This window comes from Molothrus ater, chromosome 26 (genome assembly GCF_012460135.2).
Source record: "Molothrus ater isolate BHLD 08-10-18 breed brown headed cowbird chromosome 26, BPBGC_Mater_1.1, whole genome shotgun sequence".
Classification (NCBI taxonomy): Eukaryota; Metazoa; Chordata; class Aves; order Passeriformes; family Icteridae; genus Molothrus; species Molothrus ater.
The window spans coordinates 2,746,800-2,760,046 of NC_050503.2; the positions used below are offsets into that span (position 1 = coordinate 2,746,800).

Here is a 13,247-nt window from a genome sequence, read left to right on the forward strand (position 1 = left end):
TATGATCATTCTCACAGTGAGAGAATCCTGGATAGGCTTAGGAAAAAAAAATGGCACTGGTGGGGCCTTGAGTGCCGTGTCCAGTTCTGGGCCTCTCACTGGAGACATGGAGGGACTGGAGGGTGTCCAGAGACGGGAACAGAGCTGGGGAAGGGGCTGCAGAGTCAGTCCTGTGAGGGAGCTGGGAAAGGGGCTCAGCCTGGAGAAAAAGAGACTCGAGGGGATCTTCAGGCTCTGCGCAACTCCCTGACAGGAGGGGGCAGCCCATCAGGAGGGAAATCTTGGCTCTGGTGAAACAAAACCAGGTTTAAGTTAGAAACACCCCCAGAGGGGCCTGGGCCCACAGGAGGCTCCTGGGGCACACCCAGTTAGAGCAGCTCCACCGCAGGACAGGGTGGGGCTGATGCTCTGCCTTTGATGCTCTAAAACCGGCAGGGAGGAGTCTGTTCCCTCCGAGGAGGGCGCACCTGCTCCATGCCCAGGAAATAACAAATTCCATCACAGAGCCACAGCTCTCCGTGCTCCAGAAGGATTCCTGGCATCAAAGCTCACCCAATGGCATCAGAGGCATCATCCAGAGCCCCGAGGTGAGGCCAGGGATCACCAGAGCCATCAGGTAGAGGAGTTCCACTGGCTTCACACTACAAGCCTACAGTGGGTTGAGCTGTGGGGTTTGGTTTTTTCCTTACCACCATTTATTTTGCAACTTATTCCAAGGTACAAATTTACTGCTTTCTCCACAGCAAAGCAGCCTTCAGTGCTGCACAGATAGCAGACACAAAATGAACAGTTATTCTTGGATAATTTATTCAGAATTTTAATATAAACAGTTAATTGTTCAATATTCCGACACACAGCAAGGATTTTTTTTTTACTATTCAAAGATTTTCTGTACATGTCACTGCTTGGCTCTTAGATATGAAAAGACTGAAAAAATAAATCAAGGGAGAAGGTTTTTCTCTTTTTTCTTCCTTTTTAAAAAAAATCATGGCACATTTGATCCTTTATTTCAAACAAGAGGTATCTGCAGTACTATTTGTATTCTGGAACCTTAGATACGCAGAGGGAAAGGTGGGAGCAGCAAGAATGAACTGGGAAAAAAAATAAAAACCCCAAGACTTCACAGAACATCACCTAACATGTAACTGAAACCATCTGTGGTTTATTTAAGTGAAGCAGAGAGCATTTGCTTTGGGATGTGTAGGATGAAGCTGATGTCCAGTTCCCCCATCCTTGAGGGTCCTCAAATACAAACCAGTGTTGATAGTCCAAAAATAAAATCATTCCCCTAACTAAAGCAAAAGGTAATGCTTTCCCTGCTCAAATAACACTCTACCTCTGCAGATTTAGAAGTGGCCTTTCTAAAATTCTCCATCAGTTTTCATGGGACTCGGTTAAGGGAAAAGACTTGGAAGTGGGGATGGTGGAAGCGTTGGAATGCTGCTGGGAGAGTCTGGATTTACAGAGCTTTGGTGTTGAGTCCAGCTCAGAGCTCTCAGGTAAAGAGCCCTCAGCTCAAGATCTACTGGTGCTGCTGGGACTGACCAGGGGCTGGGACTCAGCTAAGCAAGAGCCCACATTTAATCTCCACTGATGGCTCCTCTTTAGCTGCCAGGACTATTCCAGGTCCTCCCAGCCACCAGACCCTGTTCCCAAGGGATCTTTCTGGGCTGAGAAAGGAGACTATTTAACAGCACCAGTTGGAACACTGGAGTGGGAACAAAACCACTACCAGGAACAGAATTTCTGGCTGATTGCAAATCTGTTGGCAAAAAAAGTAACAACACCATAGGAGTTAATACTAACTTTATTATACAATATTTAAAAAGTCACTTCTCTACCTGTCCCCTTACAGCTTGCATTGTGCTGCAGTGAATTTGCCCAAACTGCAAGAATAAGTGCTTCCTTCTGAGAAGGACAAGCAAATTCATTTTAAAAAGAAATACACATTTAATGACAGCAGATTTGCTAAAAATGGTTAACTTTAGAGTTGCTTTTCAACAGTCAGGTTCCTCCAAAAGTCAGCTGGATGATTGGCTTCACTCTTGTGATGCTCCTAATGAGGCTGAACACGTCAAGGCTTTACACTGACACTCACGGACAGAATCCAAGCAGAGGGAACACAGAGCCAAGCAGAAGGTAATAAAAAGGCCAAATTCCATTAAGTTCATACAAATACCAAACTAATCTTACGTCGAATTTCACGAAGTCACCATTTCCTGATTCCAACCCATTCCGCAGTTCCTTTCCCTGGACCACAGCACACTCCGAGGGGCGGCGGCTCCTTGGGCAGGGCCGGGGTTCCTGCGAGCCCCCGGCTCCGAGAGGATCACAGGGTTCATCTGCAGTTCTGAGCTCCCTCCAGGCTCTGAGCCCATCCCACACGGGAGCACCTGGCACTGCCTTGACAGTAAGGTTTTATGGCACAAAGATATTTCACGTTCTGGCTTGTAAAACAAGGTTCCAGTCTTGGTAGCGGGAAGGGCCCAGGACACCTCAGGGTCCATCTTCGTGTCACAGTGGTTTTGAGAGGGAACTCAACTGCCTCCCTCCCTCCCTCCCTCCCTCCTCTAAAGCAGAGGCTCAGCACCCTTCTCCCTCCTGTCATTTCCTATTTGCCTTCAGCACAGTCAGCTCAGTTACACAAGAAGCAACTTTTGAGATTTTTTTTTTTTCCAAAGAGATACCAACACTATAGCCAACAGACTAAAATTAAGCAAAGTGTCCCATCGCTGTAATACAAATTTAGGAGGAAAGAGATAAACTACCCATAAATTAAGAGTACCCTTTAGCAACCTAAAAGCAGCCTCTTCATACGCACACAGCTGCTTTACCATCATCGCTGCAGCGTGGTCGAGTTCCCATCACCTTTCCCAACCCAGTGTTGGCACAGAGTTTATGTCTGAGCTCTTCTATTTTACAACACAATAGAGTATTTACAAGCAGCCAAGACAGACACGTTCCTAACCCAGCAGCCAAGCTTTGCAGTGCTGTGCTGGCCTGCCAGAGAAGTTCCAGATTGGCAAGAGCCGTTCAGGAAGTGGCAATTGAGTTTAATGTGGAAACCTTTCTGAGAAACCTCTCCAGCCTCATACTTCAGACGTTTTCTCAGTGAAAGCTCAGCAGAGCTCAGCTTCTTGCTCCTCCCGATTCACCAGAGTGAATTTCTGGCTATGTGGTGGTGCCAGACTGTGCCCAGGAGGCTCCAGCTGCTCCTGGACAGGCTGAGGGGTCTGTCCTGCTGCCTCATGCTGTGAGTGGGGCATTCTCTGCCCACAAAGGGCAGGAGCCAACCCTCCAAAGAATACTACTGCAAGGAAAGAAAGAGCTTCCCACTGCTGGCTGCCCTCCTCCAGCCATCCCACCTGCTCTCCTGCACCAGTGTTTGGTTCCTCCTAAGCAGCAGCAGGAGCAGCAAGTGTGGAGCTTCCACTGCAGCTGGGGAATCCTGCCCCATAAGGATGTGGCCAGAGCAAAGAGCAGCAGCTCCCCCAAGGAAGGCTCAGCACAGCACCCCTGCCCAGGCTGGGGTCCCTGGCAGCACCCCAGAGGTTTCAATAGCACTTGAGTCTCCACTTGCAGGAATTCTCTGAGCAGAAATCAGTGAGATCCAAGTGAGGCATTTGGGCATCCCTGGGACGAGGATCTTCCAGCAGCAGAGACCGAAGTGTCGGCTGTGAGCCAAGGAAGGATTTTCTAGCAGTGAGAGCTGGGCTTTGCGGGTGATGTTCATTTATTCTTCTTAATTCTACAGCTGAATGTGATCTGTAGCAGCCACGAGCAGCAACCACTAGTGTTATTTGTTTTACAGAGGAGAAACACAATACCCTCCCCACTGGTACCACACGCCTTCCCTCCCCCTGGGCACAAGGTAGGAAGGATGAGTAACCTTCACATAGTGCTGGGTACAAACAACTGCCCCGTTTGGTGCAGGGTGAAGGTGACACTGAGCCATGGGAGGGGACTGCCTGGCCATGGAGCAGCACACTCTCCCTGCTCAGCCATCCGAGTGTTCAAACCATGTGTACTCACAGGGCCAACCAGTATCAACCACGGGGAAAAGCCACACCAATACAAGGTTCCAATGTTCCTTCAGGTAAAAGTTCTTCTATTCCCACAGTTATGATCACTGCCTTTGGAAATGGTATCAAAGCAAGGGTGTGCTGGGGAAGGTTTGTTTCAGGAGGTCACTGGCAGGACCTTGGGTCACCTGTGCACAGCAAGAAGAGCAGTGACCAAACCACCCCAATGCAACCCCAACAGCAAGGGCTGGTCCCCAGTCCCTGCTCCATGCTGGCACATGCTGATCCAGAAGGAAGCAGCCTGCTCCTTTTAGGTCATGAGTTCACTAAAGTCCAAACATTGAAATGGATCTTTTGTTCTTTTTTTTTTTTTTTTTTTAAATCACAACAGAACTAAGGGATGAGATCAGATCCAAATTTGTAAATGGGTTCATTGGCCACTACTGTTCAGATTAGGGATCAACAGTGATGGGCCATTCTCCTTCCCATTCCCTTCATGAATGGTCCCTGGTATTGGAATCAGCTGATACTGATTTTCCCTGATCCACAATAGGTCCAGACCAGAATATTTAAACAGGTTTAGAGGTGTGTAGTATTAAAAAATATCCTTAAGAAACACTGAGGTAGACTGCACCAGAACAGGACAAAAATAATCCCACCACATCCACCTGCCAAGATTTTGCGGATACAAATTTACATGTTCCGTGTGTTTAAGAAAACTAATTGTTTGTTGCTTTTTTTTTTTACAGTGTTTTATATATTAAAATAAATAAAAAATTCTAATAAGAAAAACTTCTCTTCCTTAGAAAAGTGTGAGAATATGTCTTCTTTCCTGCAGTGTAGTATAGAGCTGCTAAACAGTTACAACTTTGTAAAGCAGAAGAAATGTAAACTAGGCCTTTTGAAATCCAAAGGTTCTCACCCATGTCTGGACTGTGTTTTCCACCCAAATTTGTGGAGCAACCTGTACCCTCCACCTGGGCCAAACCCATCAGCCTCCAGCAGCAAAGGGCCCAACAGCTCCCGGTGCTGCCCAGTCTGTTGTCCCCTCTTTTACGACTCTGGAAGTGCAGTTTTGGCCAGAAGCAGCTGGGGGCAGAGGTCCCCAGCACCAGCTGCATCCCCATGGACTGCAGCCCCTCTGCCTCGCTCACAGCAGCAGCACTGCCCAGGCTGGAGGCACTGCCCGGGCTGGAGGCACTGCCCAGCCCAGCGTTCTGCCCTCCCGAGCCAGGGCACCTCGGCTTTCTCCTGGCAGAGAGCACAAAACAGATCTTGGGCTTCTCCAGGAGGAGAAGTGAAGGACTGAGCATCTCTCCCTGCTGTTCAAGCAGCTCCTGCATGCCACAGGCCTGTGACATCCATCATCTTCCTTCCCTGCTCCTGTCAGCTCCATGCTACCAGCCCCGGGTGAGTTTCACCGTTATTCTTCAACACCAGCTCTGTCTTTGCAAAGAGCAACACGACAAAGCCCAGTCCCGACGGCGAGCGCTGACATCCCAGGAGTTCTGCAGTGGGAATCTCGGGGAACACAAGGCTGGAGGCCTGGGAGCAGCAGAGAGGCAGCAAACCACAGTCACCTCCAGGGTGCAGAGCCCAGAGCTTTGTGCTTCTCCCCTTCAGTGTCCCTTCCTCAGCTCCAGCTCGTGCTCGTCCTCTATCGCCGGCTGCATCTGCGGCACGGAAGGCAAAGCGAGGGACACGGGGGCAGAGGAGGAGCAGGACTTGAGGCCAGGATGTTCTGTGTCCTTCAGCTCCCAACACCCAAGATGGGGCTTCGACTGGAGCCAGCTGACTGTGTTGTATAAATCATGAAACTATTACAAAGCCTTGTCAAGTATGAACTGAACATGTGCTTCATCGCTCCTGCAAGGCTAAAATTAGTTCATTCTGAAATCTTTGGACCACTTTAAGACCAAACAATCCCCCAAAAACTCTCCCCGCCCCAAAAGGATCATAAACAGTCAATAATTTATATGAAGTTAAAATTTAAACTAAAGACATCTTTAAATATATTACAACAAACAATATATATACTCAATGCTGTAAGGACAGAAAACTCCGTGTCTCAGGTCAGGGGACTCCTACTTCGTTTGGTCTTGAAAGTACCCACAAATCTCAGAGTTCTGCTCATTTAGCTCCCAGCACGTTTTCCTCATTTGTTAATGAGAGAAAACCTGCTCTCAAGAGTCCTCAGTATAAAAATAATCTGTTTAGGATTCAGTCCCTCCAGGGAAATAGGGAAAAAAGATAAGTACACACTTCCAAGAAGAGGAAAGCTCCTGTGAGAACAGAGAATCATAGAGTATGCTGAGTTGGAAAGGATCCACCAGGATCATCAAATCCAACTCCTGGCCCTGTGCAGGTCACCCCGAGAATCCCACCATGTGCCTGAAAGCTCTGTAAGTTGTGTACAAAACCAGAAGTGTCTCTTTTGCTATCGGGTACACCCCACATGTTGATACTGCACACACGCACACACACACACACCCACGCACGCACCCCGGGGCCTTCACCCCTTGAAAACAAAGTATGAAAGCAGCAGCTATTGGTCAATCTGAGGATCTGACTGATGTGCTGAATCCTTCAGCTGTAGTGGAGAGGCTGCCTGAAAGCCTGGAATTCTGCTGGAAATCTCTTGTTCCGCGCTGCTGGGCTGGAGCTCAGGCACCAGAGAACTTCACGTCTTCTGCTGGCAAACGCGGACGCTTCTCCTTCGGTTGAACTCACACGGTCGCTTCCTGTTGTGAAACCATGGTTACAGAAGGGACAGCAGCCATGGAAACCTCTTCCATTTATGTTCACAGATAAGTCCACTGACAACCAGTCAACTTGGCAAAAAAAAAAAAAAAAATTAATCGTAAGATGATTAAAAATCTGAAGAGTTTGTAGATGTGTGTCATACACTGTGGCAGCAATAACAAGAGTCCTGAGATTTGTGGAGGGGGGGAAAAAAGCAGACACAACCCTTGGGCCAAACAGGAAGTGTTAGGAAGGACTTGACCTGGGCATGGAGAGAATCCGCCCGTTTTTCTTGCCACCGTTCATGTGAGTGTAAGGGATGTGCTCCTCATAGTTGCCCTTGAGGGCCATGGAGGGTCCATTGTCCCTCCCCAGTGCTTTGTCCCTCTGGGAGTACGAGGAGGGGTCGAGGGGAATGCTCTCCATGTTCTCGAAGTCCATCTCGTACTCCTCCGTCTCCAGAGGTTTGTTCTCCTCGCTGTAGAAGAAGGAGACCTCGTGGAAGCTGGGGTGCAAGTCCTCCTTCAGCATCTCGATGATCTCAATGAAGGTGGGGCGCATCTTGGGGTTGTACTGCCAGCACATCTGCATCAGGCTGTGCCTGCAGCAGCACAGAGCACAGTCAGGGGCAGCAGAAACAATCCCACGTGCAGAGCAAGCCTGGCACCCATGGCAGACCCCCCACCACCCACACCACGCCTCTGACACCCCAGGTTGTTTGTTCTCTTTCCAGCCTCCACATCTGCCTGTAGATCCTGGCACTCCTTTTTCTCTATTTCTGTCTAGATTAAAAATTCCTTCCGATTCCTTCAATTGTTCTTAACTTGGCTGCTGAAGGAAACAGGGCTGTGGTTCACAGACTCTGTGTGTGTGTGTGCACACGCACTTACAGCCAGGTCATCCTTTTTTAATTAATTCCCTTTTAATTTTAACTCAGCCTGAAAGATAACAAAGCTCCCAAAACTTCAAGGAAAATGGGAGGCTGGGCAGAGGACAGAGGTCCTGTAAACATCCCACCCAAAAGAAAGGCCTGCAGCAAGAGGTCACATGTTATCAGACACCATGGAGAAACAACTCACAAATACAAATAGAGTCTCAAAGTGGAGTTTGTAACTGGCCATCAGACAAATGTCCAGCACAGCAAGCTTTTTTCATAGGGATACTCACAAAACATGTTTATTTTATGACTCTGGAAGTGCTGTTTTGGCCAGAAGCAGCTGGGGGAAGAGGCTACCAGAACCAGAGAGTTACCATCTGTGCTTCCTTTTCCAGCCAGAGCTGCTTTCCCTCACAATTGCTCCAGTGTGACTCCTCACACAGAATCCCAGGATTACTGAGGTTGGAAAAGACCTCCCAAGATCATCCCAAGATCATCCTAAGTCCAGCCTTTCATCCACCCCTACCTTGTCCCCAACCCAGAGCACTGAGTGACACATCCAGGCCTTCCTTGGACACCTCCAGGGATGGGGACTCCAAACCTCCCTGGGCAGCCCCTTCCTTGGATCACTAAGGATACTTGGGTGGAATTTCTGTGGGAGGTGCCTCACTAAAGCCTGGTTTTGTCTTCCCCAGTCAAAGAGGGTTAAGAGGTGCCCCAGGTCATCTTTGTGGGCCACACTTCAGGCAAAGAGTGCAGCTGGGCTGGTTGTCCCTGCTTGACACTTACAGCCTCTCTGGGCAGTTGTCTGGCTGATCCAGGTATCCTCCATCCATGACAAACTTCAGCACCTGCTCATTGGAGAGCCCCTGGTATGGCTGCTCTGCCAAGCTGCTTATTTCCCAAAGGACAACACCAAATGACCTAAGGGAGAGAGAAAGCTCCTGGTGAGAACAAAACATCCTGGACTTATTTTGGAAAATGAACTTCTAAAGAACACGGCTATATTTTCATGGAAGTGTTTCAAAACAACAGCTTTGTTTTGTCCGTGCTCTGAGCAAGTCACTTTAAACTATGTGTGCTAAAACAAGGAGCTCCTGAGCTGGAATCCATCTGGGATTGATGGATTCCATCCATCCTCTCTGGGTAAGAGGACAACTTACCACACGTCGGAGTAGGTGGTGAACACCCCATCCTTCAGCGACTCCGGGGCCATCCAGCGCACGGGCAGCAGCCCCTTGCCCCCCTTGCGGTAATAATCCGTCTCGTAGATGTCCCTGGTCATCCCAAAGTCTGAGGGAAGCAATTGGGATGTGTTAAAAGCCTCTCCCTCCATCCTGCTTTTCCTGTGCAACATCTCCAGATGGATGTTGCCTTCCCCCCACTGCCAAAGCCCAGCCTGCAGTCATCTGTCACCTCGTGATTAATGGTCAAAACATTTCCCTTTTCCTGCATTGTTTTTCTACGGAGTCACAACAGAGACTCCAGAGTTAAATTTTTTGGTGACAGCTTCTATTCTAAACATTATTTTATTCATCCTCTGTAAGTAAAACAGAGCTCCCTTTGTCTGAAATCCCACTGCCCTGGCTTTAACTCCAGAGAGCTCTGAAAAATCACCACATAAAATCACCGTAACCTTAACACCACATTCTCTGACCCTGCAGGGGGAGGACACCCTGTTCTATACCAGCACCTTTTCTGATTATTCAGCCATCCAGAAGTCTGTATCTTAATTCTCCCAGGATTCGGAATCATCTCCTACTGTGGGGTTCCAGGTTATTTTTAAATGTTGTATTTACTTATTACTAAAAGAGTTTTGGTTAAAAACTGGGTTAAATTACTTTTAAAAGCCACCTGACCCAATGACAGGATTATCAGCACTGGGTTTGTTGTACCCAACTCCTTCTTTGTCTTAATCTCATGGAAGCAAAGAGCAGTGAGACAAACCTAGGTAGTTTAAGCTGGAAAGGTATTGAACTTTTAGGACAGATGTCCTAAAAGTACAGGGAATAGAGAAGGGGAGAATAGAGAAGGTGAGAAAAGCTACTCTGACTCTACAGGAGATGTTGTTCTTATTGCAGTCCACACAATTCTGTCACAGAGAAGAAACAGAGGGAAGTGCAGCAATTTCCCAAAGGCAGACAGTGAGAATCACCCGTGTTTCAGTCGTTGGTTTTACCGACTTGCTTTTACATCAAACACAATGCACAGAACCATCTCCTGATCACAGAATGGCCTGGGTTGGGAGGGACCAGCAGCACCTACCCCCGATTTTCACAGTGAAGTCCTCTGCCACCATGCAGTTGCGAGCTGCCAGGTCCCTGTGCACGAACTTCTTGGCGTTCAGGTAGGCCATGCCGTCGGCGATCTCCGCGGCCATCTGGATCATCTCCCTCAGCGTCGGGGGCGGCCGCCCGGGGTTATTCTGCCAGGAAAAATCACAGTCACAGAAAGGTTTGGGTTAGGTGTGACCTTAAACATGAGCAGGGAGCCCCGCTCCACCCTTCCAACCTGGCCTTGGACACTTCCAGCTTCTCTGCGCAACCTGTGCCAGGCCCTGCCTGCCCTCACAGCCAAGAATGTCTTCCCAAAATCACATCAAATCTACCCCTTTTCAGCTTAAAGTCATTAGATAAAAAAGTATAAAACTCCAAATCTGTCAGAGCTCAGTGCATCCCTCTGGGTGTCCAGAGTTGCCAGGGACCCTACCAGGGGGCTTGGAGACCCTGGCACACAGCCCAGAGCACCTGGGGATTTGATTGTGACCCCTGGAGCAAGTTACCAGCTTTGTATGAGGACCTGAAAGTCACAGAAGTTTAAACAATGTAATAATAAAACATTCACAGGGTGAAAAGGTAGATTTTAGGATTTTTGGAATGGAGGTTTTGGGGGATGATGGAGGAACTTGGCCGTGTCCAGGTCTTCTTCTTATCTACCTCCATCTTCTGCAGTGATGCTGGCACTTTGGGATTGGTTTAGAATAGAAATGCACTGTCTAACATAGGTGATAGGTATTGGGAAGTAATTGTAAATATCTTATACGTAGTTTGTAGTAGAAAAAGACAACCCCTGAGCCTCGGGGGCGGTCAGAGTGCCTGTGGCTGCCCTGCTGAGCAGACCTCGGCTGGACAGAAAGAAAATTTTATAGATAAGATTTAATAAACAACTTCAAGACCAAAAACTGAAGAGCTCTGAGTCATTCACATATTTCGGGGCTGCAATTAACAACTAAGTCCACAAGACAAATCAAGTCACTGTTCCACAACAGACTCCCTCTCTGCTTTCTTTACCTCAGCTTCAGGCCTCAAAGAGCGCAGGTAACTTTTCAGATCCCCATGCGCCATCAGCTCCATGACCACCAGAGTAGGCTGTCCCTTGGAGACCACTCCGAGGAGGCGAACCTGGAAAAGGAGTGAGAAATTCCCTTGAGGCTGTGTCCAAACAGAGCTGAGAACAGCCCCACAAGGCCCTGTCAGGCTGAGAGGTTTAAAAAGAGCAGTGGCGAAACAACTTGGGCAGAACGGGGAATCCAGCGGGGAGAGACCCCAGCTCTGATGGATCAGCTGCCTTGGCCAGCTGATGGTTGGGCCCTGAAGGCACTGCAGAGCTGCGTGCTGAGGCAGCCAGCACTTACCACATGATGGCAGCTGAAGCCTTTCATCACAGAGGCCTCGTTGAGGAACTCGATGCGCTCGCGCAGGCTGGCCGACTCGTTCACCGTCTTCACGGCCACGCGCGTCTCGGGCTCTCCCTTGACGATGTCCTTGGCAATGCCCTCGTACACCATCCCAAAGGAGCCCTGGCCCAGCTCCCTCAGCAGCGTGATCTTGTCCCGAGGCACCTCCCACTCGTCAGGGACATAAACTGTTGGGCACAGGGGAACATCCTGAGCTGAGCATTGTGGTGCTCTTTGCAGCGGGCTCAGGACGAGATCAGAATTTTGACTTTATGTTTCAGAAGGCTGATTTATTATTTTATGATATATATTATATTAAAGAAAATTATATATTAGAGCTATACTAAAAGAATAGAAGAAAGGAGAAGGGAAGGGAAGGGAAGGGAAGGGAAGGGAAGGGAAGGGAAGGGAAGGGAAGGGAAGGGAAGGGAAGGGAAGGGAAGGGAAGGGAAGGGAAGGGAAGGGAAGGGAAGGGAAGGGAAGGGAAGGGAAGGGAAGGGAAGGGAAGGGAAGGGAAGGGAAGGGAAGGGAAGGGAAGGGAAGGGAAGGGAAGGGAAGGGAAGGGAAGGGAAGGGAAGGGAAGGGAAGGGAAGGGAAGGGAAGGGAAGGGAAGGGAAGGGAAGGGAATTTTGTGACTGCTCACAGCTTCGACACATGTGGCTGTCATTGGTTATCAAGTAAAAATAACTTCCATGGATTAATTAAAGATGCATTTGTTGCATTCTACAGCAGCAGATAATTATTGATTACATTTTGTTTCTGAGGCTTCTCAGCTTCTCAGGAGAAAAGATTTTAGCAAAAGGATTTTTCATAAAATATGTCAGTGACAGAGCATCTTCTGAAAGAGACTCCTGCAGAAGCTTTGGGTAGAAGTGCTGCCAGATTGAGGGGGGGTGAATTCTACAAAAGGACCAGAAAACCCCACAAAAACAACTCCCAGCCCATCCTGCTGCACTGACTGCATGATTACACAAGAAAGAAGCCCTGGTTGCTCTCACCATCACTGGCACTGATGTACTCAGGGTTGGAGGATGCATACAGGGGTCCCGTTGGTCCTTCGGTTTGTCTGGAAGAGACACAAAACCCTCAGCACTCTGCAGCCTCTGAGGTGAGGGCAGTTTGATCAATCCCCAAAGCATGCAGCAAATAAACTGTCCCCCTATGGCACAAACTATTTCCTGCACTTACATTAATGCTGCAATCACTATGGAAATTAGAAAACTAAACAAAAACTGACTCCCAACAAAGCAGCAAAACTTTTGGATGTAAGTTTTGGTGTTTCTGGTGAAAACAATAGGAGACTGCACTCACCTCTTTTTCACAAGCACGTAAGCAGCTCCAATAATTCCAGCAATTATTATGGCAAAAATAATAGGAACAATGATAACAGCAATATTTGGCTGAGCATTCACTAAGAGAGAAAGAGAGAGTTGGAGATATTATACAAGTCCAAAATACAAATTTTTTCCTCAATAAAATCGCCCCCTTCAATAAATTGGAACCAATACAAAACTAGAAGCAATTTCACATCAAAATGTGAGGCTGGTCAGAATGAGGACCAATAAACAAAAGCCATGTGTTTCCAAGTGATTTCAGGTTCTTGACAACAGATGTATTTGGTAAACATTTAGTGACTCCCTGCTTGCTACACCCCATCCTCCAGAAATAACCCGAGTTTCTGTCGGGGATTGAAAGTCAAAAATGAAATGAACTCACAGTAATCAGCCACGTAGAAGTAGGTGGGCTCTGTCCAGGAGCCGTTCCCCGCCAGGGAGGTGGCTCTGATCCTCACGCTGTAGTTGCCAGGCTGCAGCCCCCGCAGCCTGCAGCCGCCCTCGCTGGCAAAGTGCTTGCGGGACACGCAGAAATGGGCTTCCTGTGGGGACAGGGCTGTGCCAGGCTCATCCTGCAGCACCCGGGGCTCCCTGAC

At 48.5% G+C, this 13,247-nt stretch overlaps 1 protein-coding gene across 1 annotated transcript in view; it reads right to left on the reverse strand.

Moving 5' to 3' along the window:
- Positions 1-790: 790 nt before the first annotated feature.
- INSR (insulin receptor) overlaps positions 791-13,247 on the reverse strand; it is a 63,186-nt gene continuing 50,729 nt past the window's right edge. The window contains exons 13-21 of the mRNA XM_036399236.2: positions 13,034-13,193; positions 12,629-12,728; positions 12,316-12,383; positions 11,276-11,505; positions 10,932-11,042; positions 9,907-10,066; positions 8,805-8,934; positions 8,431-8,565; positions 791-7,365 (exon numbers count right to left, since the gene is read on the reverse strand). Of these exons, the coding sequence (XP_036255129.1) occupies positions 7,011-7,365; positions 8,431-8,565; positions 8,805-8,934; positions 9,907-10,066; positions 10,932-11,042; positions 11,276-11,505; positions 12,316-12,383; positions 12,629-12,728; positions 13,034-13,193 (1,449 nt within the window). The 3' untranslated portion in view covers positions 791-7,010. The remainder of the gene's footprint in view (positions 7,366-8,430; positions 8,566-8,804; positions 8,935-9,906; positions 10,067-10,931; positions 11,043-11,275; positions 11,506-12,315; positions 12,384-12,628; positions 12,729-13,033; positions 13,194-13,247) is intronic.